The sequence below is a fragment of the Gorilla gorilla genome, chromosome 10 (genome assembly GCF_029281585.2).
Source record: "Gorilla gorilla gorilla isolate KB3781 chromosome 10, NHGRI_mGorGor1-v2.1_pri, whole genome shotgun sequence".
NCBI lineage: Eukaryota > Metazoa > Chordata > Mammalia > Primates > Hominidae > Gorilla > Gorilla gorilla.
This window is the reverse complement of record NC_073234.2, coordinates 122,958,038-122,983,801: the sequence shown is the minus strand read 5'-3', so window position 1 is coordinate 122,983,801 and position 25,764 is coordinate 122,958,038. Positions and strand designations below refer to the sequence as shown.

At 46.3% G+C, this 25,764-nt stretch overlaps 1 protein-coding gene across 3 annotated transcripts in view; it reads right to left on the bottom strand.

The window, feature by feature from the left end:
- The window catches only part of ABTB3 (ankyrin repeat and BTB domain containing 3), a 341,236-nt gene that overhangs the window by 65,826 nt on the left and 249,646 nt on the right, over positions 1-25,764 (bottom strand). For 2 of the 3 annotated variants that reach the window (XM_004053822.5, XM_019039447.4), the window contains exon 4: positions 12,529-12,681. In XM_004053822.5, coding sequence (XP_004053870.1) covers positions 12,529-12,681 — 153 coding nt within the window. Of the gene's footprint in view, positions 1-12,528; positions 12,682-12,825; positions 13,103-25,764 lie in introns of those variants that run through there. The other variant, XM_055358956.2, reaches the window with a different exon arrangement.

Here is a 25,764-nt window from a genome sequence, read left to right as displayed (position 1 = left end):
GAGGGAAGGTGGCTGGGTCCCCAACCTCGTGGAGTTGCCCAGGGTTGCTTATGTCTGGACTGTTATATGAGGGAGATTTTAAAACTCGAATCTTATCCAAGCCACAGGTATTTTGAATGTCCATTATAACTAATGAATCTATATCCTAATTAATCCATTCCACAAATGGTTTTCAAGTTTAGATCAATTCAGTGAAGTACTTCAGTGAAGTGCTAAGTATATGCTAGCTAGTGGGCTCGGTGCTGGAGATTCAAGATGAAAGCACACATACCATCCACCCTCCAAGGAATTCTAGAAAGAACTGATGGCCTTCTTCATAACAGTTTTCACCAATAAACAAACCAAATTCCCAAGTGTTCGGGCAAATTTCTAGTGTTCCAATCCCCAAATGCACTCCTAGTAACACAAGTCCCACAAGATGCTCCAGGATGGGTCCACAATTTTTTTCTGCAAAGGGCCAGATAGTATGTTAGGCTTTGAGGACCGCATGTTCTCTATCCTAACTACTCAACTCTGCCACTGTAGTGGGAAAGCAGCTGCAGAATACTAAACAAGTGGGAGGGGCTGTTTTCCCACACAACTTTACTTATAAAAATAGGTAGCAAGCAGCTATAGTTTGCTCACCCCTGCTCTATGGTAAAATATTTAAACAGAATAACCTTCTTTTTGAGAGTTACAGGAAACAGGATGTGAAAAGCACTGAGTATCTTTTTAAAGCTTATTTAATTTTAAGCTAATGTTCCTCAGATTTATTGAATTACTTAACCCTTCTTTATAATGCATATTCATATCCCAGAACTTGCTTTCTCAATGTGTTACTGCAAATACTGGCTAAGTAGACAACTTTTATTGTTAATGAATTATTTTCAGCACACATAAAATATAGAGTAATATAATGACCACCTACACGCTGCCCATCCAACACAATTGAAATAATAAAGACTTACAAACACAAAGGCCCCTGCACCCCACTTCATGACTCCATCATCTTGTCTACCTTTCTGAGTACCCTCTCTCCTGAATTTGACATTTGTCATTCCTGTGCATGCTTTATTCTTTTTACTACATATATAAATTCCTAAAAATACACAGGATGTTTTACATGTGGGTGAACTTTATAGAAGTGTTAGCATATTGCATAAATCCTTCTTCAACTTGCTTTTTTTGTATAATATTTGAGAGTTGGCCATGTAATAACAGGTCGATCTAGTTCATATATTTTTGTTGTTACTTGGTTTTCCATCGAATGAACACAACACAGTATAATTTATTTATCCATTCTCTCTAGGCAGATTGTTTTTTCCTCTCTTTTGCTATTACAAAATGCATTTATGAATACCCATGTACATGTCTTCTTATTTCTATATGGGAAGACTTTCTCTAGGGTATAGACCTAGAGTAGAATTATGTCTTTTCAAGTTTACTTTGAAGTAGATCCAGAGTCCCCTCCAGTGGTGTTTAAGAGTTTTCACTATTCTACATCTTTGCTTGAATTTGTTATTGTCAGATTTTATTTATTTATTTATTTTGGCCAATCTGACTGGTATGAAATCCATACCTGGGTGTGATCTTGAATTGCATTTCCGGGATTACTAGTGAGGTTGGGGACTGTTCACATATTTCTTGGCTGTTTGATAGAATATTTCAATGCTAAGTCTTCACAGGGAGTTTTGGCATTGGAAATGCTGATGACGCTAGATGGATGTAGTGCATTTGACTTCCTAAGGGGAACTGAGGCTGAAGGCTGAGTCTTTCAAGATGAACCCAAAGGCCTAGTGCAAAAGTGACTTTCACACTTCCCATTTATTCTTTGATTAGGGCTGCCTTTCTAGTAGAGAGAACATAGGCTTTGGAGTAAGACAGACCTGACTCATATTCCAGATGGGTCACATTCTCCATGTAACCATGGGCAGGTTTCTTAACTTCCCAGAGTTCCAAGTTCCTCAGGTGTGAAGAAGAAAAGGAAGCCCCTTGTAGGGCTGACGGAAACTGAATGGAGGTGGACATGAGAAATGCCCAGAACTGGGTCTGATCCATGCAGGCTCTTGATTGTTCCTGCCATCTTGTGGAGATATAAGAGAGGATATAAGTTATTCTTATTTCCTTTGCCCATGACATGCCTCAGTTTCCCCCACAGGTAACAGTGTCCCTGCCTGATGTGGTCTGGATATGTGTCCTTGCCCAAATCTCATGCTGAATTGTAATTCCCTGTGTTGGAGGAGGGGCCTGGTGAGAGGTGATTGGATCATGGGGGTGGACTTCCCCCTTGCTGTTCTCGTGATAGTGAGTGAGTTCTCCTAAGATCTGGTTGTTTGAAAGTGTGTAGCCCCTCCCCCTTTGCCCTTTTCCTCCTGCTTCAGCTATGTAAGTATCAGCCTACTTCCCCTTCCGCCATGATGGTAAGTCTCCTGAGGCTTCCCCAGCCATGCTTCCTGTACAGACTGTGGATCGCTGAGTCAATTAAACTTCTTTTCTTCATAAATTACCCAGTCTCAGGTATTAACAGTTCTTTATAGCAGTGTGAGAACAGACTATTACCATGCCATTTTGCATATCTAACATCTGACCACAAAGCTGAATAATTTTCAGAGCTAGAAAGGACTTTGGAGATCATTCAATCTGGTGGTTCTTAACCTTTTGCAGGGTGATTTAATGGAATGGCATGTACACACTGAAAGTTGTGATGTCTATGAGCTTTTTAAAGTATGGGACTGGTTCCTTCTTTGTTACCAAAAATACTTTTGTCCTGGCTTTGTCCTAAGCACTTTGTACTAAGCACATGACTTTGTAGTAAGTACTGCTGGCCTGACTAATTGCTAAGGAAAGATAATGTCCTCACGTAATTAATATTTTAAACTAGAGTTTGGGAGCTTTGCTGGCCTGAGGAAATAAGCATCTTGGTGAGAAATTTAATAGACTCAAGAGTGGGCCAAAAATAAATCAATATATAATCAATAAATCCCTGTTTCCCAGGAAGCCAAATCCCACATGGCAAACTACATACCCTCAACACTGCCAGCCTGAATCTGAAGGCTTACTTTGGAAGCAAGCCTCAAATGCTATTTAAGATGTAGTTCCCTGTGTTGCTATAAGTACCAAATGTGTTTCTGTTTTGCTTTTAACACTTTGGAAGCTCAGAACAAATTCCATGTGTTGGCAAACTGTCTGCCGCCTGCAGTCTGGTTTCCACCCACACCAGCCTGTTGGAACTGCTGTTGTAAAGGGCACTAATGACTTCCTCGCTGCCAGCCCAGTGGCCTCCTTTCTCTGCTGGTGTTGCAACCTTGGATTCTGGTGACCTCTTTCGATCTTAGTTTCCCTGGTCCCTGCTACCTCATTTTCTCTGGGCTCTTCTATGACTCTGCACCACTCCTCCTTTTCTCACAGTGACTCCTCGTCATCAGTCGCTTCCAGGGGCAACATCCTCCACACCCATGGCTTCAACAGCACCTGCTTGCCAAGTGCCCCCCAAAGGTTTCTTTAGTTAAGACCTCTCTTCTGAGTTCTACACCTGAGTTCTCACCTGTCTATTACTGTGTTTATATAGAAGCCTTTTTGCATCTAAATTAGTAAAGGAGGCTGTGTGCAGTGGCTCACGCCTGTAATCCCAGCACTTTGGGAGGCTGAGGCAGGTGGATCACTTGAGGTCAGGAGTTCCAGACCAGCCTGGCCAACATGGCGAAACCCTGTCTCTACTAAAAAAAAAAAATACAAGAATTAACCAGGCATGGTGGTGGGCACCTGTAATCCCAGCTACTTGGGAGGCTGAGGCAGGAGAATTGCTTGAACCCAGGAGGTGGAGGTTGCAGTGAGCCAAGATCACACCACTGTACTTCAGCCTGGGTGATAGAGTGAGACTCCGTCTCAAAAAGAAAAAAAAAATTAGTCCAGGAAAAGTCTCAGTCTGTTCACTTATAGTACCACCAACACACTTCCTGACAGCTCTCTGCATCCTTCATTCATTCAACAATTATTTATTGGGCCCCAACTATGTGCCAAGCCCCACAATCAAGGCAACTTATTTCTGCCCCAGCCCTAAAGAGAGGAGGAGGCCAGCTGTCCGGAATACAAGTCCGGGCTGTGAACCTTTCTTCTATAATAGTCCATGCCCCCTTGTGTCTCTCCTAGCCTCTGCTCACTCTGCTCACTTGGGACAAGGCCCAGCCAATCAGGGACCATGTTTCCCATCTGCACAGGTCCTCCTTCCCTTCTGCTATCTTTTCCCATTAGTGAGCCCCTCTCTGGTTGCACATCCTGGGTGCAAATGATGGATGTTCAACTACTTTGATTATGGTTTAGGACTCCAGCCAGTGATGGCTTTCCAAATCTCATATTTCAGAGGCAACAGAAAACCTGAGTCACACAGAGGAACACTGGAGTCACAGGTGGGGACAGTGACTCCCAAGCCAGACAGCCCCAGCTGATTTTCTTCCAGCAGTGGCAGAAGGTCCAAGACACACCAGATCTCAGTGAGGGCTACCAACCACATCCCAAATGGTATAATGCCACATCTCTTCAAGATATTTATTACCCCTTCTTTTCAGAGGACAATGAGGCTATTGTTTTTGGCAACCAGAAAGAACTGACCTTCTTGGTCCACAGGGGAGAAAATAAGCTAATATTTCATGTGCATTTACTATGACACAAGTATTGTGCTAAATGGTTTGTATACATTATTTCATCTAATCCTCCCACAACCTTATGAGGTGGGTATAATTATTGTCCTCATTTTACAGATACATAAATTGAGGCCTAGAGTGGTGAGTAACTTGCCTAAAGTCACACAGAGAGTAAGCGGTGCAGCCAGGATTTGAACCCAGGCAGTCAGGCTCCAAGTCCTGTGGTTCTAACCACAGTGCTCTGCTTCCTTTCTGAGCAGATGCTGGAGTGTGGACTTAATTCTCTGGTAACCTTGCTCCAATAAAGAGGCCTGATAAGGACTCTCTCACTTGGATGGACAACCAACATTTAAAAAATGGAACCCGTCTGGGTGGGGTGGCTCACGCTTGTAATCTCAGCACTTTGGGAGGCCGAGGTGTGTGGATTAGCTGAGGTCAGGAGTTCCAGACCAGCCTGGCTAACATGGCAAAATCCCGTCTCTACTAAAAATACAAAAATTAGCCGGGCGTGGTGGCACGTGCCTGTAATCCCAGCTACTCAGGAGGCTGAGGCAGGAGAATCACTTGAACCTGGGAGGCGGAGGTTGAGGTGAGCTGAGATCATGCCACTGCACTCCAGCTTGGGTGACAGAGCAAGACTCTGTCTCAAACAAACAAACGAAAAACACCACACACACAAAAAATGGAACCCATTAGTACTTCTCCCACATTGTCCTGTGCTGCATTTGTTTAAACCGTCCCTAGCTACACACTCTCCCATGCTAGAAACTTCAGAGTCAACTTTTAATGTAAACATTTGGTGAGGGCCCTACTAGGCAAGACAGGCACATGCCACAAAACCCAACATTCCAAGTCTGTTTCCCTCCTACTACTGTCTCCCAGTGTTACGGGTTGACATGTGTCCCCCCAAAAGATATGTTAAGTCCTGACTCCTTTTCCATATGGGTATGACCTTATTTGGAAATAGGGTCTTTGCAGATATAATCAAGTTAAGATGAGGCTATTACGGCGGGCCTTAATCTAATATGACTGCTTTCCTTATAACAAGATGGAAATTTGGACACAGACACAGAGGGAAGAGGGCCATGTGAAGATGGAGGCAGAGATTGGAGTGATGCTGCCACAAGCCAAGGAATGCCTGCAGCCACCAGAGGCTGAAAAAGTCAAGGAAGGATCCTTGACTTTAGAGGGAGGCTTTTGAAGGAGTGTGGCCCTGCAGCACCTTGGTTTTGGATTTTTAGCCTCTAGAAAGGTGAGACAATAAATGTCTGTTGTTTTAAGTCAGCCAGTGTGTGGTACTTTGTAACTGCAGCCCTAGGGAACTGATACTCCCAGCTTCCCAATTCCCCTCTTTGGAGACAACTCTGGTTATCCATTTCTTATCTATCTTTCCAGAGGCAGCCTAAGCATGTACAGCAAATACACATGTGTGTATTTCACACAAGGCCAGTGCTAACACTGTATACTCTGCTATGTATGGATTATTTTTTTATTTGAGAACACCTCAGGACCATATTTTTATTGTGATAAAATAGACATAACATCAAATTTATCACTTTACCCATCTTTAAGTGTACAGATCCGTGCATTAAGTATATTCACATTGTTGTGCAACCGTCTATCTCCCTCTGAAACTCTGAGCCCATTAAACACTCACTCCCCCATTCCTGCTCCCCCGCCACCAGGGTCACTTGGAATATTTATCACTCCCTCTTCCTGACATTCATCACCAAGTCCTGCTGCTTCTGCCTTCTCTGTTTCTCTTGCATCCTTCCCTGTTTCTCCATCCTCACTGCTCCTGCCTTCCTCCAGCTGTCAGCATCTCACGTGGATCACTGACTCCAGGCTGCCCTGCCCCTGCCCGCCTCAGCCCACTGTCCACACTGCCAGCAGCCCGTCTTTCTAAAATATAGATCTGTTGTCATCTCCTTGTTTACAAATCTGCGACAGCTCCTACCCCCTGCAGGATACTGCCAAAGTTCTTTTGCGTAGCATAAAAGACCTTCCATGGTGAGTTCGGCCCTGCCTTCAGCTCTGTATCCAAAGCCTGGTGCAGGGCCCAGCCCACAGTGGGTGCTCCCGTTTATTGAGCCCTATGCTCCCTCTCTCTGAATTCCTTGTGTTTCTTCCAACAGTTTCCCACCTTGAGGCCTTTGCATATGTGGTTTCCTCTGTGTGGACTTATTTCTCTAATGCCTTTTCCCCTTCTTCCCCATTTTCACCTTCTCCACCTGATACATTTGTTTATTCTTCAGGATTTCAATCAAATGGCACCTCGGCAGGGAGGTCATTTCTTGCTCCCTCAAACCTAGATCTCTACTGACCTCTCTAGAGCAGTCACCACATTCTTCTGTAATTACGTGTGGATCTCTCTGCCCACCTCCCACCTAGCCAAGCACAGAGCAGGCAAGCACACAGCAGGTGCTCCACACATGTTTGCTGAGTGCAAGGTACTAGCCTGGCTTCTTGAGCAGGCTCCGCGGCCTGTCTCTGACTCCTCTGTTAAGTGAGGACAGCTGAGCCCCAAAGCAGCTCCCCAGGGATCAGGGAGAGGGCAGTTCCTCTGTTTTCTGGGAGGTGCTAATGCATTGACATCAGTTCGGGGGAGGCAGCGGCTCCAAATGGGTCACCACAGGGCCGTGGCATGGAGTGTGATGTCTGCTGGAGGTGAAGAAGGGGTTGGCAGCCCAGCCGGAGAGTCTGTGGGGAGTTGCAGGATTTGTTCAGGGCCAGTGAAGGACAAGGGCATTCAAGGAGAGAGGAGAGAGAAGTTTCTGACTCTGTGAGAGGCTGGGGAGCTTTCCAAGGCCTCACAGAGCCACGCACTGGGCCCAGGTGCTCAGCCTCTGCAAGTGACCTGTGGAGGGAAAGATGGGGGAGGCCCGAGGTCTGAATTCAGGGGTCAATGTGTGGACATGACTGGGGGAAATGGCCGGTGCAGATGCAGCTCTAGTTGGCTTATGGAAAGCCATAAGCCCCTTGCCCCATAAGATACCAAGCCTTTCTTTAAAGCAGGAGCATGACCCTGTCCCTGCCCCTGCAAGGTCCTGAGGAGCTCTCCGAACACCTGATGGACTTGTCCCTCCCTTCTCACTTCCTCTCTACCCCTACACCCTGTTTTGCTTTCTCTGTGGCACTCATGCTCTATGAAATAATCTTGCTCATTTGTCTGCTATTGTTTACCATCTGCATCACCTCAGTGACATTTAAGTCCTGAGCACTCCATGTATCCTGACCCCAGAAAAAGATCAGGTACCATACAGATCTCAGGAGGGAATGGATAGTAACTTTTGACACCAAGGGTTGGAATTCTCCTTATCTGGACGATCTTGTTCTCAAATGGCCACAGAGGATGTGCTGTGTGGGTCGGGCAGGCCTCAGCACCCCATTCATCTTTGGTAAATGAACCTGAACTTCCAGCTGTCATTATAGAGTTGTATTTTAGGAAAAGTGCTGTTGAGGCCCAGCCTTCACCTATAATCCAGTTTGGCCCACACCAGACAAATAATAAAACCTGTCAGCCTCAAAAGGTGCCCAGGGGACCTGGGAAGGGTTGAAAGTAGCAGGTCATAGAGTGGTGCAATTCGTTAGATTCATCCCTGACCCCCGCCAAGTTTCCCCAGCCCACAAGGCAGCTGTTACTACCATCTTTACAGAGGATGAACCAAGCCCTGTGAGATGGGGGAGGGGACTTGCCCAAGGTCACCTGCTAGAAAGCAGCAGACCTAGATGAGAGCATCTGTATGGGGATTGGCACTTAGTTGGTGCTCAATAAATAGAGTGAAGGCAAGAATGTAATGACTCAGGCCTCCTGAGTCCCATTCTAATACTCTTTGCAGCTTACCACCCCTAAACTTTCCCATTCTGGAACAGCTCAAAATCTGGTTCACACTACAGAAACACTTGCAAAAAGAGTCACCATTTTCTGGAATAAACTCGTGGTTCAAACAGCCCCCAAATCCTGTTGATAGGTACCATTTATCAGCTAAGAGAGGACTTAAGAACACCCCTGACCACTTTATTTTAACACAGCCTTCACTCCAGAACAGAAAAACGGCCTCTTGTATGAGGAAAATGACAGTATTTACTCTGTATATTTCTGAAGTGTTTCAAAACCAGTAATTAAGAACACATAAGAAACCCTGTCGAATATATTAATTGCTCTTTTCTTCCCTTCCACTGCCCTCCCCACTCCTTCACCTTCCAAAGAACAGGAAAAAAAAAAAAAGGGAGAATTCACCAGGTTTGTATTATCTGATACTTTAATTAAGGAAGAATAAATGGGTCACCACTGTGAGCTTAGAAACGCAGCCTCATGGAATGGAATTCCTTTTTGAATAAACCTGATCACCATGGTGAGACCTTTCCATAGCTGCATAAAGACAAAAGCAGAGCTCTGGCAGCTTTTGATCAAGGTCACTCTGAAAATCAATGGCAGTGCCAGCATCAGACCTGGGAATCCTTGACTCTGGTCTCTCTGTCCCGGCTGGTATCCAGGCTGCCTCCCACCAGGAACCCTCGGCCAGCTGGTAGGTAATTATATGTGCTAATAGTCACTGACACTCCAGCCACCAACACCATGTCCCAAGTTCCTGCATTTGTTAGAACACCAAACTGCCTTCCCCTTTCTAGGGCTGTTTATTTAGAAAGAAGGAGCTCAGCTCTGACCGACTCAGAACTAGAAGCCCACCCAGCAACTTCTAAAATGAATGTCTGGGAGGGCAGAGAGGCAAGGAGACTGTATTTTTACATTATTTGCCAAGTCCTCCATTCTAGACCTGCTCTGCCTCACAGCAGCTGTGTGACCTTGGATAAGTCCCATAACCTCAGTGGGCCTCAGCCTTCTCATCTGTAAAATGGGATAATAAAGGCTGTCTTGCACAGTTGTTGGGGACAGCTATGTACACACCACACGGACTGTAAGTGTAAGGAACAGGGTGGGTCCCTGGTATCTATCGCTCGGGTGTCTTGAATGAACAAAACTTCTTTGATCCTGTTACCTGCAAAATGGAGACAGTAATTCCTACTTCATGTCACATTAAATGAGATTAGAAAATATACGTGTAGATGTATCTGTATGTTGACCAGTCTGAAAAATAAGTATTCTTTTTAAAAGAAATGGTTTATCCTTTCATGTCCTGAATTTTTTGTAGCTAATAGAACTTGTAAATCCTTCACTTACTATTTAGGTAAGCTAACTGAATATTTCAGTTTTCTCTTTGAAGATGATTTCCAAATCAAATGAAAATTTATCTCGAACAATCAATTAGTATATTTTCTGTACACAAATCATCATTCAGGAGACAAATGAGTCAAGAATGAAGAGATAAATGATTAAAAAGAGCCCAGGGACTCAGAGGAACCGACTTCCTCTGCTCCTCTGTGCATTCTGGCCTGCGTGCACATCACATTCACATCCTGAATGCCAGGGCTGAGGCTTCAAACTGGACAGATGCTGAAATTGAAATCCTTGGTGTGACTGTCAGAATGACACACACTTGGTCGCTAGACCATGCAGAAAGAGCTCTGTGCTGAGAGAGGGGCGCAGAGATGGACAGTGGCCCCTGAGGCTCATGTTCAGTCTGCAAAATTGTGAAAAGGGACAGAGCCATCCAGAAGATAGTGTCCTCTGAGAGGGCTTGTCTAGGTCTAGGGTGAGAGAGCAGAAAAATGACACATGGTTGTATCAGTGGGTCTCTGGGTGTGATATCTGGCTCCCAACTCTGTCACTTACCATCTGTGTGATGTTGGCAAAGTTACCTAATGTCACTAAGCCTTGATTTCCATCTCTGTAAAATGGGGCAGCACTGCTTTTCCTGGATACCAATGTTTGTTTTGAGGCTCTTATGAGAAAGTATTAAAGGCCTTCCAAAATTATAGAATAATACCTAAGTAGGAGCCTCCTTATTATTTCAGTGGTAGCAGAGGCTCGGGGACTTTAGTTAAAAATGACCGCTTTATAGGCACTTATTTCCTTTCAGGCATTGTTTGAATGGATACTGCACGTTCATTATCCTACTTTGTGCTCACACCAACTTCTAAGCAGAGCTGCTATTCATATTTCCACATTACTCATGGGAAAACTAAGGTCCAGAGATGTTAACTAGCTTGCCCAAGTTTGCACAGTTGATTAACTCTGGTGGTGAGATCTGGACCCAGGCAATGGGACCCTGGAGCCCAGGCTCCTAACTTTTAAGCTGTAGGGTCTCCTGAAGGTATGACAAACAAGGAACGCTTTGTCAGTTAGCATTAAGAAAACATCTAACCTTCCCTGTCACCCAGCAGTCCCGGGCTTCCTGCAAAAGGAGAGCAGGAGCTGCCAAGACATCCAGGTTGGAGATGGGGGCAATGAGCAGGAGTGGTGGGAGTGAGCCTGCACGCAGAATGTGCCCCGCCCACCCCTGAAAACGGGAGGCAGCACAGTCCGGTGGCAGAGGCTGGACTTAGAATAGGACCACAAGAATTTCTTCCTTGGCATTTCTACCTACAAGCTGCTCCACCAATGGTTCCCAATCTGTAAAATGGGAAGATTATGCCAACCTCATGATGCCGCTTCGGGGATTAAAGGAGAGAAATCTTTTGTTGCAATTGATAACCGGCACATGGTAGGTGCTCAGTGAATGACCATTCCCTCGCCTCTCCCTGAGATGGGCTGTTATTGTAAGTGACAAGGTACAAGGCATGGTGGCACAGCCAGAAAATGCCCAGACAAAAATCTGAAGGCAGGAAAGGTCAGTGGTTAGAACTATGATCCCAGGGCTCTGGACTGCCTGAATTCATATCCTGACTCTATTATTTACTGCTCCTGTGACTTTGAGCATGGTATTGAACCTATCTGTGCCTCATTTTCCTTACCTTTGAAGTGAGCATAATCACAGTACCTACTTCACACTGTTTGGGAAATATTCATCTGTGTAAAGCACTTAGAACAGTGCTCGGCATGTGGTAAACATCCAATAAATGCTAGCAGTTATGACTTTGACTCGCTCTCTGCATGTTCTTGGGCTGAGGGACAGCTCTGGGCCTTCAGGGGGCTGTTGCATACCACAAACCCTCCATTTCCTTGCAGAACCCCAGTCAGATCTGAAAGGGCAGAAATCTCTGCCCTTGGCCTGGTTGGATGAACTGTGGAGGAAAGGCAGTTTCCCATCAAGTGGGTAGGAAGGGATTTGAAAATGATGACAATGACACCTGGGAAACAGCTGGGAGTGGGGGGAGTCAGGAAAGTGCATGCTCTTAGGTGTGTGCGTGCGCGTGCGCGTGCACGCGCACGCACGCGCGCGCACACACACACACACACACACGCCCCACTGGGTTTCTGTGTTTTTTTGCATTTAAAGCCAGATTATGACTCACCTGAGTGAGTTCTTTTATTTCTCTTGCTTTGGCTCAAAATGAGCACCCACGCATGGGGGCTCCTGAGTGGCCCATGGGTAATTCCCACCTTGACAGAGGAGAGCCCTGGATACAGGCCTGAGGAATGCAGAGAAGACCACTCCATCCTCACGCAAGTGAAAACGCAGAGGCGCTCTCTGACCCAGCCAGAAATTTCCCTCTGTAAGGTTTGGTTAAAAAACTACAGGAAGACCGGATTTTACTGGGAGAGGAGAGAGAAAGAGAGGGAGAAGCTAGGCGCAGAGAGAATAGCCAGAGAGAAACCACACCGACATCTGTAATCTAAGAATCGTACCGTCCTCCACGGGCCTCGCCGCATTCTTTCAGCCCTGCAACTCCAGGGACCTGCTTATTGTTCAGCCCGCGTCTGCCACTTCAACCAGGGAGCCTCCACCCCAGCGCCGCCGAGGTGTGCGGGGCTCAGGCCGCCCAGCGGGGCTCTGATTGGAGGGGTGGAGGCTGCGAGGCCGGAGCCCTCCCTCCCCCGCCGCCCCCCGCCCGCCCCCGCGCCTACCTGAGCTGGCGCGGCTCGCAGTCCACGCCGGGCAGCAGCAGCCGGGCCGCCTGGCGGACGTCGTCGCTGTCCATGGAGAAGCTGCGGCGGTGGCCGGCGTGCGCCACGGCCACCCGGATCCACTCCATCAGCGGCGGCAGCACGAGGAAGGGCCTGCGGTGGGAGGAGGGACCCGGAGACGCGCGTTAGGGCCTCCCCGGAGGCAGGGGCTGCCGGCTTGGCCCCACCCCCTGCTCGCGGGGATCCCCCCATCTCCCGACTCCCCAGCCCACACCCCGCTTTCCCTGGAGACCCTGCCTCTGAATTCCAGAGTAGTGGGAGAGCCTTTGGAGACATCCGGACCGCACCGGTGACCCCGGGGCAGGCTCTCTGGAATCCTTGGGCCTCAGTTTCCTCATCTGTAGCCTGGGGATAATGGGACTAGGAAAGGCTAGGAGGTAACTGATCTGGGAATATTATCCCTCTCGGCGATCATGTGAACATAAGGATGAGTCACTTGAAGCACCAAGCGCAGGGTCTGGAGCGGCGGAAAACCAATCAGCGCCCCGTGTTATTTCTATTTGGGGCTCCCTGATTGTGGACCCAAGCCTAAGGTGGCCGCTAGCACTCCCTTCCCATCTGCAGCCTCGTCCCTGTCGTCTTTCTGGAGCTCTTTCAGGCTTCAGCTCTGCCCAGGCAACATGCTGCCAAAAGGCTTTGGCACCTAGAAAAGGCTCTCTAAAGAGAGCCAGGTTAACCGGCAGCCTTCCCCCAGACCCAGCCAGGCTGGGCAGCCACCCAGTGGGGCCCACAATTCGAGGCCCTTTGGACCTTGGTCACACCCCTGAAACTCTGAGAGCCTCAAGTTCCCTGCCTGCTAATGGGATCATGGTAGGCTGTTGCAAGCTTGTTGCACGCATTGAGACAATGCCTACAACTGAAGGGCAACTTTCTAAGTGCAACGTATTTGTGCCATCTTCCTATTTCTTCCAGTGATGATAAACTCTGTCCTCACATTAGGATTACTGGAGAAGATTTTGAAAAAATAATGACACTTGAGTCCTGTCCCAGGGATTCTGATTTAATTGGTATAGGGTGCAGCTGGATACAGGCAGTTTTTAAAACCTCCCCATGTGAATTTAATGTGCATCAGAATTATCTGGAGGGTTTGTTAAAATACAGACTGCTGGATCTCATTCCCAGAGTTTCTGATTCCATAGATCAGGGGAGGTACCCAGGAAATGCATTCCTAACCGGTTCCTGATATGGATGCTACTGGTCTGAGGACCACATTCTCAAAGAACCTCTGCTCTAAAGTCATCGTGAGAGGGCCTGGGAATCATCTGGCTCTATATCCAGAGATGGTGATTGTGTTAGAGTCCAAGAAGATAATTTTGATAGGCAGCCCCTGGGATTCTGATTTAGGTGGGCCAAGGACCACACTTTGAGAAATGCACTATGTAGATGCAAAAGGTTTCCTGCCATTCAGCAGAGGTCAGACTAGCATGAAGCCAGTGGGGTTCCCTGGGTGCAAAACTGAAGGAGGCTAGGTCATGCAAATATGTTCTTGGCATGTCTCTTGCCTCCCCCGGCCCTGGGGCTGCCATTCAGTCCAGCATGGCCACCATGGCATTGAGAAGAGGATGACAGGTAGATGGGGTTATAAGTCAGCCAGCCCCCTTGAGAAATGCAGATGTCATGAGCTTCCCAGAAAGTTTTTGGTGGCAGGTGCCAGTTGTCCTATAGTCAGATCTATTTATCCAATGTTAATAATATTCAGCAGCTCAGCCATTTACATTCATTCATGGTCTCATCTGAATGCCTAGGACCAACCTCTGTGCTAGTTATGATTATGCCCATTTCATTGATCAGGAGAATGATGTTGATCCAGGTTAGGTATCATGCCCTGGACCACAAGACTAGCAAGAGCTGGGAGTCAGACCCAAGTTACTTGACTACATAGCATGTGTAGAGAAACCCCATGTGATATTGACATTCTCTTGTCCAACTTCGTAGCATGCACTCTGTTACCCAGCATGCACCTGTCACCCCAGGGGAGCTGATCAGGTCATGGACTCTTGCTGGCATGCAATGGGCTCATTCCTGTTCATGCAGCTGAGCCTCCTGTCTGCAAGGCTTCAAGCCCTTTAAAAATCCACATCCCTCTTAACCTTCAAACCACAGGCTAAATCCCATTTCTCCCTAGACGTTCCTCCTGACTTTACCCCACTTGAATCCCTCGCATTGTGGGCCTCACCCCAGAGGACTCCTCTGGCCTTACCCACTGCCTCTGCAAATGCCCCATTAGAATGTAAAGTCCACCAGGGCAGGGAATGGGGACTTCTTGGATCACGGCTCCTGCTGCAGCCCCAGGATGGTGCCTGGCACACTGTAGGCACTTAATAAATATTTGCTCATGACACAGACTAAGATTTACCAATTTCTTACTGGGTGAAACTGATAAAATTGAGTTTCTGGACCTGTGGACCTATCTGTGGGGCAGAGTCCCAAGGATTTTCTGCCTGAATCAGCCTGCTTCTTAGGCTGTCTCCCTCATTCTCCCATTCTCTCCATCACCTAAACTGAATCAGGCACTCAATAAACACACGCTGACTTGAAATTGAATTGGATTCTACTGTCTCAGGTGAGCAGAACTTATTTTTGTCACAGTGTCTCCATTATTGTTGGAAACCAGCCCCAAATGCTCAGAGAACTCCTCTCTGGGTTAAGTTTCAGAGGCGCCTCCCCTCATCATTCCTTTGCTCAGTGGCCCCAGAGCACAGTCCACAACCCTGAGTCCCTGGGGGGCTGCATCTCCATCACAGAACTGCCCTTGGGCTGCTGCCTTTCATGTTAGATGCCAAGCGAGGCCCAGGGCACACAGCCAATGCCTGGTGAATGCCAAAGAATCGCAAAAAAAAAAAAAAAAAAGAAAAAAGAAAAGAAAAAGGCTCTGCTGCCTTCAAAAATAACACCTTTACCAAGACAGCTGGCAAGCTCCAGAATAAGACACCTTGAACCTCAGGATTCCAGCCTCTCCTGGAATTTTCTATGTACCTATTCTCTCCTTTCAACATTGCCTTCTTCTTGTCACTCTGACCTTAATAGTATATAAGCTCATGAATTCTTTGCCAGTAACTCATTTAAAAATCTTCTTATCTTGTCTACTGAGAGGGGAAAAAATAGCATTATTTGTATGTTTTCTTTGGAGGAATTGGAGATGGGAAAGAATTCGAGGGCCCTGAGTCAAGGAGAGGGTGGAGAATGCCGAAGAAAAAATCTTGCATTCTCTTTATACTTTTTTTTTTTAAGAGAACAATGTTCCACTGGTTGTCTCCTTTATTCTGAAGTTGTTTGCAGTGACTAAAACCCAAAAGAAGCTTGAGGAGCTCATGGTTTAGTGAAGTGGTTCTTAGACTTTGTTGAATATCAGAAGCACATGAAGAACTTGTTAAAATGGCAACAGCCATGAATTTACATCCAGAGTTTGGCTCCCATAGGTCTTGGGGTAGGGCCTGGGCATCTGCATTCTAAATAAGCTCCCCTGGAAATTCTGCAGCAAGCCAGGTTTGTTAATCCCCAACCGGGTGGCCTGAGATGAGCAGAGGAGGGAGATGGTCCACTCAAACAGGACAGTGGCCATCTACATCTTCACTGTGGTGTTAGGAGAGGTATATAGGGTGCGACTAGAGGCTCTGGAAGGAAAGAGAAAGCCTTGATGGGCTTCCTGCAGAGTCAAGCCAGCACGTCAGCTCAGGAAGGTTGTTAAGCCCAGATTCAAGTAGGAGATGGAGAACATACACGGACATGGCCTTTCTCTGAAATGGTGAAGAGAGAGCTGGTGATGAGGCTGACCACCCAGGATGGAAAAGGAGTTTGGCTGGGGAGTCTGGGTACTAGAAAGAATGTTACAGGATGTGGGGAAGGCCTGGTTTGGGATTTTGCAGAACTGAATCCCAGCCCCAGATCTGCCCGTAACTCACTGGAGGGCTCCTCTGGCCCATCAACGTTTTGGCCTTCAGTGTCTTCACCTGTAAAGTGGGGTGGGTTTGCATCAGATGATCTATTTCAGGGCTCAGCAAACCTTTTCTGTAAAAGGCTAACTAGTAAGTATGTTAGGCTTTGTGGGCCATAAGGTCAGTCTCTGTTGCTACTACTCAACTCTGACATTGCAGTGAGAACAGCCACAGATGATACACAAATGAAGGAGCTTGGCTGGGTTCCAATACAACTTTACTTACAAATGCAGATGGTAGGTCAGAGGCGGCTACCATTAGCCTGTTCAGTTCTTTCCAATGCTAATATTCTTCAATTCTATTGGAAAAGCCAGTTGCTGGGGCCTTAGGAAGTACCTAGTGTGTAGACTAGGGAAGATGGGGAGAAGACCATGAAGGTTCTAGTGATAGGGACAGAAAGTTTTGGGGAGATCAGAAGATAGGACCCTCCCACAAAGAGGTCATGGTTGGATGCTTGAGCCACAGGCATATCCAGAGGTAGTAGACTAAAAGGTATCGAAAGAGTTGCTGAGGGTGAGGTTGGAGACGTGGTAAAGAGTGCGGAGTAGGTATGGAACCTAGGAGTGAGGACATCCATGGGCTCAGGAATTCATCTCACATGCTAAACTGCCTTGTTCCAGGGTTCAGAGAAACTACCTGTTGTTATGGGCTGAACTGTGTTCCCTCAAATTCCTATGTTGCAGCCCTAACCCCCAGTACTCAGCATATGCCTGTATTTGGAGAGAGAGCCTTTGAAGAGGTAATGAAGTTAAAATGAGGCCATTAGAGTGGCCCTAATCCAGTCTGACTGATGTCCTTAGAAGAGAGGAAATCAGGACATGAGAGACACCAGGGTTGTGTGTGCACAGTGGGGCAAGAGGGTGGCCATGCACGCCAAGAAGAGCGGCCTTGGAGGAAGACAACCCTGCCAGCAGCTTGATCTGGGGCTTCCAGCCTCCAGAATGGGGAGAAAATCAATTTCTGTTGTTTAAGCCACCTAGTCCATGGCATTTTGTTATGGCAGCCCCAGCAAACTAATATACTTGAGGTTGGACATTTTGAAGAAAACTTGGCCTGGAGTGGGAGGAGCCAAGGTAGTGTTCTAGGTCAGTACCCCAAACCAAGAAATCCTATTTTGAGGTTTCAGTCTTCAGTAGAGGGGCTTCAACTGGAAGCTCAAACTCTTTAGAAAGCTGATGGTGTTTGGTTTGTTTCCTTCAACCTAGTGCAGTCGGGGATGGGGTCAAAGCCATTTGAAGATTGTACAGTGCTGTGGTTAGGAGCACGGGCTTTGGAGAGAGACTGATTGGAACTGGATTCCAGCTCTACCTTCTAGCAGTGGGAGCTTGAACAAGATATTTCAAGTGTCATGCCTCAGTTCTCTCATTGAGAAAACAGGGATAATAATAGCACCCACCTCAGAGGGTGTGGTTGGCTGAAGAATGCCTCCCACCCCTAACCAAAGATGTCCACATCCTAATCCCTAGAACCTGTGAAAGCTGCCTTAACTGGCTAAATGGACCTTGCACGTGTGATTAAGTTCAGGCGCCTCCAGGTGGGCCCTAAATGCAATAACAAGGGTCTTTATCAAAGGAAGGCAAGAAGGTCAAAGGAAAAAGGAAAAGAAGCAGTAGAAGAGGTTGGAGTAATGAGAGGAAGGGGCCATGAGCTAGGTAATGCAGGCAGTCTCTAGAAGCTGGAAAAGACAAGGAAATAGATTCTTTCCCAGAGCCTCTAGGAAGAACCAACCCTGGCTACACCTTGACTTTAGCCCAGTGAGGCTGATTTTAGACTTCTGGCTGCCAGAACTGTTAAGAGAAGAATTTTGTGTTGTTTTAAGCATCCGTGTGTGGTAATTTTTTACAGCAGTCACAGGGAACAAATAAACAGGGTTATTGGAAGAATTGAATGGGATGATGTACTTAGCATGGCGCCTGGTACCGAGAAAGTGCTCAATAAACGGGCGCTGTTATTATCATCATCACCAACATTGTTTTTAGCATCACTCATCTTCTCCCTGCCAGGTGCAGGAAAAGGCCTTGCTACACAGAGCGACATAGAGGGATGTTCCTGCCTTTTCTTTTCAAATAGATGCAAACCTCTGCAGATGCTATAGCCTTCCATTTGTAAACTGTGTGGCCCTGATTTTCATCTTTGTTATTTGTTGAGTGTTTCTTAGACTGGAAAGGAATTTCAATATTTGTGGTTTAGGAAGCTCATAATTCCAGAGACACAGAGAGTGAAGGAAAAGCAGCTAAATTGATAGTAGACCATATCCAGTGCTGGTTTCTATAGCAATGCTCATTGTAACATCACTGCATCTGTGGGCACCAAAGCTGGGAAGATGGTAGAGGTAAGAGGTGGCCACAGCTGGTTACTATAGTGACAGCCCTACTGTGCGAGGCATGGTCCAACTGCCCACAAGGGTCGTTTCTGCAGATGGCCTGGAGTGGGAGGAGCCAAGGTAGTGTTCTAGGTCAGTGCTTCTTAAATGTTTCTGTACCTTTGAATCACCTGGGATCCTGTTAAAATGCAGATTCTGATTCAGAGAGTCTGGGGCACAGCCTGAGATTCTGCATTTCTTTCTTTCTCTTTCTTTCTTTCTTTTTCTTTTTTATAGATGGAGTCCCGCTCTGTTGTGCAGTGATCTTGGTTCACTGCAACCTCTGCCTCCTGGGTTCAAGCAATTCTCCTGCCTCAGCCTCCCAAGTAGCTGAGATCACAGGCATGTGCCACCACACCCAGCTAATTTTGTATTTTTAGTAGAGACAGGGTTTCACTATGTTGGCCAGGCTGGTCTCGAACTCCTGACTTCAGGTCATCCACCTGCCTTGGCCTCCCAAAGAGCTAGGATTAGAGGCATGAGCCACTGCACCCAGTTGAGATTCTGCATTTCTAATGAGCTCCCAGGTGGTAATGCAGCTGCTGGTCTATGGAACATATTTTGAGTAACCATGACCTACAGAGAATCATGACTCAAGTCAGAAACCAGGGAAGGTGAATTTTGTTATTGTGTTTAAGTGGGGGAGAAAAAGGGGTCACAGGTCCAGGAGACAATGGAATAGAAGGAGTTGAGCTGGTGCATCAGATTGGCTGAGCCTGGTTCATGAGCCTTTGCCAAGCTGCAAGTGAGGCTGGGAAAAGCTAGTGCCTGGAGGCTTCAGTTTTTATCATAAAGGTGGGTTCTGTCTCCACCTGGATTCTCATTTAGTCTTCCAACAACCCTGTGAAGCCCTTCAGTCTTGGGGAGTTTGTTCTGAACCAAGCATTGTCTGCAGACTATTTTGTATTCATAGCAGTATTTAGTATCATCCTGGGAATATAAACACTTGAGAAAGACACCTTGTGATGTTAATTTTATGTATCTACTTGGCTAGGTCACATTATCCAGATATTTAGTCAAACTAGTCTGGACATTACTCTGAATTTTTAGATGAGATTAACCTTTAAATCAGTAGGCTTTGAGTAAAGCAGATTATCATCCATAACATGGGTGGGCCTCATCCGAACAGTTGGAGGCGTCAAGAGAAAAAAACTGATTTTTCCCAGAAGAGGGAATTCTGCCAGTCGAATACATTTGAACTTGAGCTGCAACCTCAACTCTTCTCTGGGTCTCCAGCCTGCTGACCTATCCTGCAGATTTTGAACTTGCCAGTATCCACAATCTTGTAAGCCAATTCCTTAAATCTGTGTGTGTATATAAAGCATATTAGCCAGGGCTCTCCAGAGAAACAAAACCAGTAATATATGTGTGTGTTGATCAATCTGTCTATCTGTCCACTCACCATCTGTTCCATCTATCCATCCATCCATCCATCCATCCATCCATCCATCCATCCATCATCCATCCATCCATCCATCGATTCATCCACCCAGCCACCCATCCATTCATTCATCCACCCACACATCCATCCATCCATCCGTCCAATCTCCCCTTCTTTCCGCCAACATGTACACACATCCTATGGGTTCTGTTCCTCTGGAGAAACCTGACTGACACACATCTGCAATGGGATTTAGTTGCATGCAGGGACATAGCCTTCTCTTTCTACTGCTGATTCTGCCTCCCTCACCATCATACACAATTGGCTGAGGTAGGGAGGAAGCTCAGGTGCTAGATCCCATGGAGGATGACTTCCCCACATACTGATTATGCACAATACACCACTTGGGAACCATGAAACAGAGGCCTCATGGATACAGTCAGTGCTTTTAGGGAAAAGTAAGCCATTTTGTACCAAAGTACAAGTCTTTTGCAGCGTGAAGTTCAGTGCCACTTATGAGTGATTATATAAATTGTCTGAAATGGGGCAAATGGCAAAGGGCACAGGTGAGGAGGTGATTTCTACGGATGGTGCCCAGACGCACGTGACTGACCAAGGAAGCATCTCTGGCTTTCCAGCTGCACATCCTAAGAAAGGTGACTTAGAGGGCTGTGGGCTGCAAACAGTACTGAGGACAGGCAGGTCTAGGCAGAGCGAGCAAAAATGATACATGAATAACAACAACTTTGACCCTGCCTGCAAACAGCTACACATCCCCTAGCCTTCATTTCCCTTCCCATCCCAGAGAAGGATTCCTTTTCTCTTCCCTGCTTCTGCTTCCCTGGGGACTTGGCTCAATCATTTATCTCCCTGCAGTCCCATGACTTCAACCTCCATCTCCTCTCTGTATGTTTCCCATCGGTATTTAGGCATTCAACATGCTCCAGGCTCTCACAATTTAAATAGGATGTGAGCAAAACTGTAAGAATTCATGGTCCTCCTGGAGCATCAGCCTGGATGCTCCATCTAGTTCCCCATCTTCAGGGAGTCTCCAGATCACCTGGGGAGCTGGTGAAAATGGATATTCCCAGGTCTGTGCCCCTTTGCTTGGTGTGTTAGTTTCCTATGGCTGCTGTAGCAAAAGACCACAAATTTGGTGGCTTGAAACAACAATCTGGTGGCCATATTTTGGACTTCTGGCCTCTCACAGCTCTGGAGGCCAGAAGTCCAAAATCAAGGTGTTTGCGGCCCTCCCCTCTCTCATGGAGAACTAGGAGAGAGTCCATTCCTTGCCCCTGTCAGCTTTTGGTGGTAGCTAGCATTCCTTGGCTTGTGGCTAGTCACTCCAGTCTTTATCTCTGTCTTGCATTACTTTCTCCTTCTTTGTGTCAAGCATCCTTCTCTCTTATAAGGATACTTGCGATGAGATGTAGGTAGGGCCCACTCAGATAATCTAGGAGAATCGCACGTCAACATTAATGGAATCACATAGGTAAAGACGGTTTTTCTTTATAAAGTAGCATTTTCAAGTTCTGCGCATTAGGACTTGATCATTTTGGAGCTATTTGTGATTTAGCCTGCTGCACTTGGCATCTGCATCTTATCTCTTATTCTCTGTAGGTATTTTCTGATGCCGACCAAAGGATGAGACCATCAGGTCTAGAGAGTGCCAGCTCTGAACTGCAGGATGCTCAGCAAGCTCAGTGTCCATCACGTACCACGTGGGGACCAGCCAGCCAGCCTGTGCCTCTCTCCGCTAGCTGCTGCCTATGCCACAGACCAGCCTGGTTAAGGAAGGCAGAGGCCTCTGTGGCAGGAACCTGATCTCAAATGGGGTGGGATGATGATGGGGCCCAGGATATAAATGGCCCTGGGAGGGGAGCCACAGCCTCAGAAGTGGAGAAGCCACAGACTCTGTGTGAGGCTGCCGCAAAACACTCCTTGCAGGCTTGGGCACAAAAAATAAACATCCAGGAGGCAGCAGAGGCTGTTCAGCTTCATATCCTGGGAGAGGTGGCTCTAGAAGCCTAAAAGGGCACGGACTGGCCTGGTCAGGGCCAAGAGGCAAAAGCCAGGGTGGGCTCCTAGGGGCCATGTGGGCCTGCTTCTGCCTCCAAAAAAAAAAAAATCATAAAAATTAGCAAAAGGCAGCACACAGCCTTACAAAGGAAACCCACTACACCTTCACATCTGGTGCTGATGTGGTAGTAAGGGTATGTACTCTGAAGGTGTTTGTGCTCAGGCTTCATCATTTGCTAGCTGTGGGACCTTGGGCAAACTACTCCCCATCTCTGTGCCTCAGTTTCCTCATATGTGAAACAGGGGAATTGTAAGGCCACACCTCAGCATTGTTGTGAAGATTAAGGGAGAGAATGTCAGTAAGGTGCTTAGCACATAGTAAATGCTCAACAAACTTAGCTACTATTGAGGGTTTGTTATATGTGAAGCAAGCTCTGAGCATTTTTCTGATGTTAGCTCATTTGATAATGACAAGAGCCCTAAAGTAAGTGCTATTATTAGATAATAAAATAGAGGTACAGAGAGGTTATCTAACTTGCCTAAGGACACACAGTTATAAGCAGCAGTGCCAGGATATACTGCAGGCAGCTGGGCTCAGAGCCAGGCCTATTAGCCATTCACTATATCATTTCCAGGCAGAGGCTAACAGCATGTGTACAGAGGCCCAGAGGAAGCCTGGGGCCTGGTGCTTTGGACCTCAGCTTGTTGTGACTGGGGCTGAGACAGAGCAATGGAAGGGGAGGGACTGGTGGGAGGCAATGCTGGAGAGAGAGGCAGGGGGAGGAGCAGACAGGTAGGGCCTGCAACTTCTGGAATAAAACTGTAAGTTCCTAATATTTTTATTCTTCCTCAGATAAGACTACAGTTGAAAAATACAAAATCAGAAATGTATTTGGAAAAAAACATCAAGAATGGATTGACATCCAATCCCACTGGAAACAAGAAAAAAAAAAAGAATGGACTGACAAAAACCCTTCTAAGAAGGTAAAACTATAGGTTAGCCATAACCCTTTGTATAGAAAGTTAAAAAGAAGGGTTGGGCATGGTGGCTCATCCCTGTAATCCCAGCACCTTGGGAGGCTGAGATGGGTTGGTCACCTGAGGTTAGGAGTTCGAGACCAGCCTGGCCAACATGGAGAAACACCATCTCCACTAAAAATACAAAAAATTAGCTGGGTGTGGTGGTGTGTGCCTGCAGTCCCGGTACTCGGGAGGCTGAGGCACGAGAATCGCTTGAACCCGGGAGGCAGAGGTTGCAGTAAGCCGAGATTGCACCACTGCACTCCAGCCTGGGCAACAGAGTGAGACTCTGTCTTGGGGAAAAAAAAATAAAAGAAAGTTAACAACGAATATATTTATACTGTGGCAGAGGCTGCTGGTTTTCCCTCTATACGTGTTCTCCTCTTCTTCCTTAGTAATGAAACTCAGAATCTTTAGTTGGGCTCATGACCATCCAGCATGAAGATTATATTTTTTAGCCTCTTTTGCACCTAGGAGACTGGTTCTTACAATGAGGTCTAAGCAGCGGTTCCTTGTGAGACTTCCAGGAAGGGCCCCAAAGGGAAGAGGCCCAATCTTCTCTAGTCTTCCCTCTATAAGCAAGACTGTGGACATGATGGCTGGTGCCCAAGCAGCCAAATTGGACCATGCAGTGGAAGCCACTTGTTGATAAACGCAGAGCAACAAGATAGAAGTGGTGCCTGGACTTCTGACCATTGCTTAAGTGGCCAAACCTGCCCTGGATTTTTTACTTCCAGGCTATGTCTGTATGATAAACTTCTATCTTGTTTAAACACCAGCTATTTGCATTTTCTGACACTGGTGGCTGAATCTAAGTGACACTTGTATCAGTTCCTATAACATTTAAGTTATATCTCTGTTTCTCCGGTTGTGTCAACATGGATTCTGTTTCTTTTTGCTTACAAAAAAAGGACAAAAACCTTTCCTTTTAACAGTTATCATCTAAACACTATGAACTTGTTGTAAACTTGAGACTCGATATTTGCTCTCAGAAACCACAGTTGTGAAAATATTTGTTACAATGAATTGTTTTTGTTCACTTAAAGGTGTGACTTATGCCACAGGAGGTTGAATTTGTTCATCAACCTTGTGAAAATTTACCAACCATGGCTTTGAACTTACCATAGTTAACCCAACCAAGAAAAATAACAATATAGACATTCTAAGAGTCAGAAACACATCTCAAAGTCTTTATCCTTACAAAAATTCTCTGCAAGTGAACATTTTAAACTTAACAGATCGATTCTAAAACACCAAGCAGAATCTCTTTTTTCCACAACCCAAACCAGAAAGGAATGTAAAGGAGAGGCTGAGCAGTCCAGAGCTTCCCCCATGCCATCTTTGGTGTCCTTGCCATTGGGTGGTGGCTTTGAGAATGTCCTTGTCATTGGGTGGTGGATTTGAGAATGTCTTTGCCACTGGGTGGTGGCTTTGAGAAGATGATATTCTAGTTCCCTTGTAATAAACCACTTGGACTCACATCACCCTGCATTTGGCAGTATGACAGAATGGGTTAAATGTGTGCTCCAGCCCTGATCAATCAGAACCCTACTTAGGAAAACACAGGCTTAGCTGATTCCTTGGGCCTCCTGTGTTGCTATAGAATGATTCGTGCATTGAGTCAGAAGCACGTTTGGACAAGCTCTGGTATTAACTAGCTGTGTGACTTGTGTATCTATCTGTTCCACCCCCTGGGCTTCGGTGTCTTCACAGGTGGAGTTAGGAGACTGCAGAACCTTCTCTTCTAGCTTAAAATAATAGTACCATATTTTGAGAGAAAGAAATAACAAAAATATTAATATAAAGAAGCTAGGGGAAAAAGCCCACGAGGGTAGCTTCCAATAGAACTTTCTGTCCAATAAAACTTTCTGCTCTGATGAAAAATGTTCTGTGTCTGTGCTGTCCAGTTTGGTAGCTACGAACCTCAGTGGCTACTCAAGATTCGAAATGTTATTAGTGTGATTGAAGAACTAAAATTTTAACTAATTTAACTTTAAATAGCCACATGTGTTAGTGGCTATCCTCCCAGACAATGCAGCTCTAAGAGATGTCTTTTGGGTCAGTACAATTCCAGACCAGAATTCCAGCCAAGTAGGGTAGTGGGAAGGGGGCTATGGTAGATATTATGCAACCTGGATTTTTGACTTTGTCTTTCCATTATCATGATCTACACACACCGTCATCACCTTTACCATGATTTTATAGCTCCCATCATTTCTTGAGTGCCTATAATATTCTAGGCCCTGTGCAGAATGCTTAAATATGTATAATATTCCTATCTTACAATGATGAGCAAACTGTTACAAGGCTTGGCAAGATTCAGTAACTCGCACAGAATATCACAATTATTTGGGGAGAGCTAGGGTTTGATCTCAAGTCTGCTAGAATCCAAAGTCCATATGTTTAGTCATTATTTTATTGCTTCTCCAAAGACCAGTGTGACACTGAGTCACTGAGCA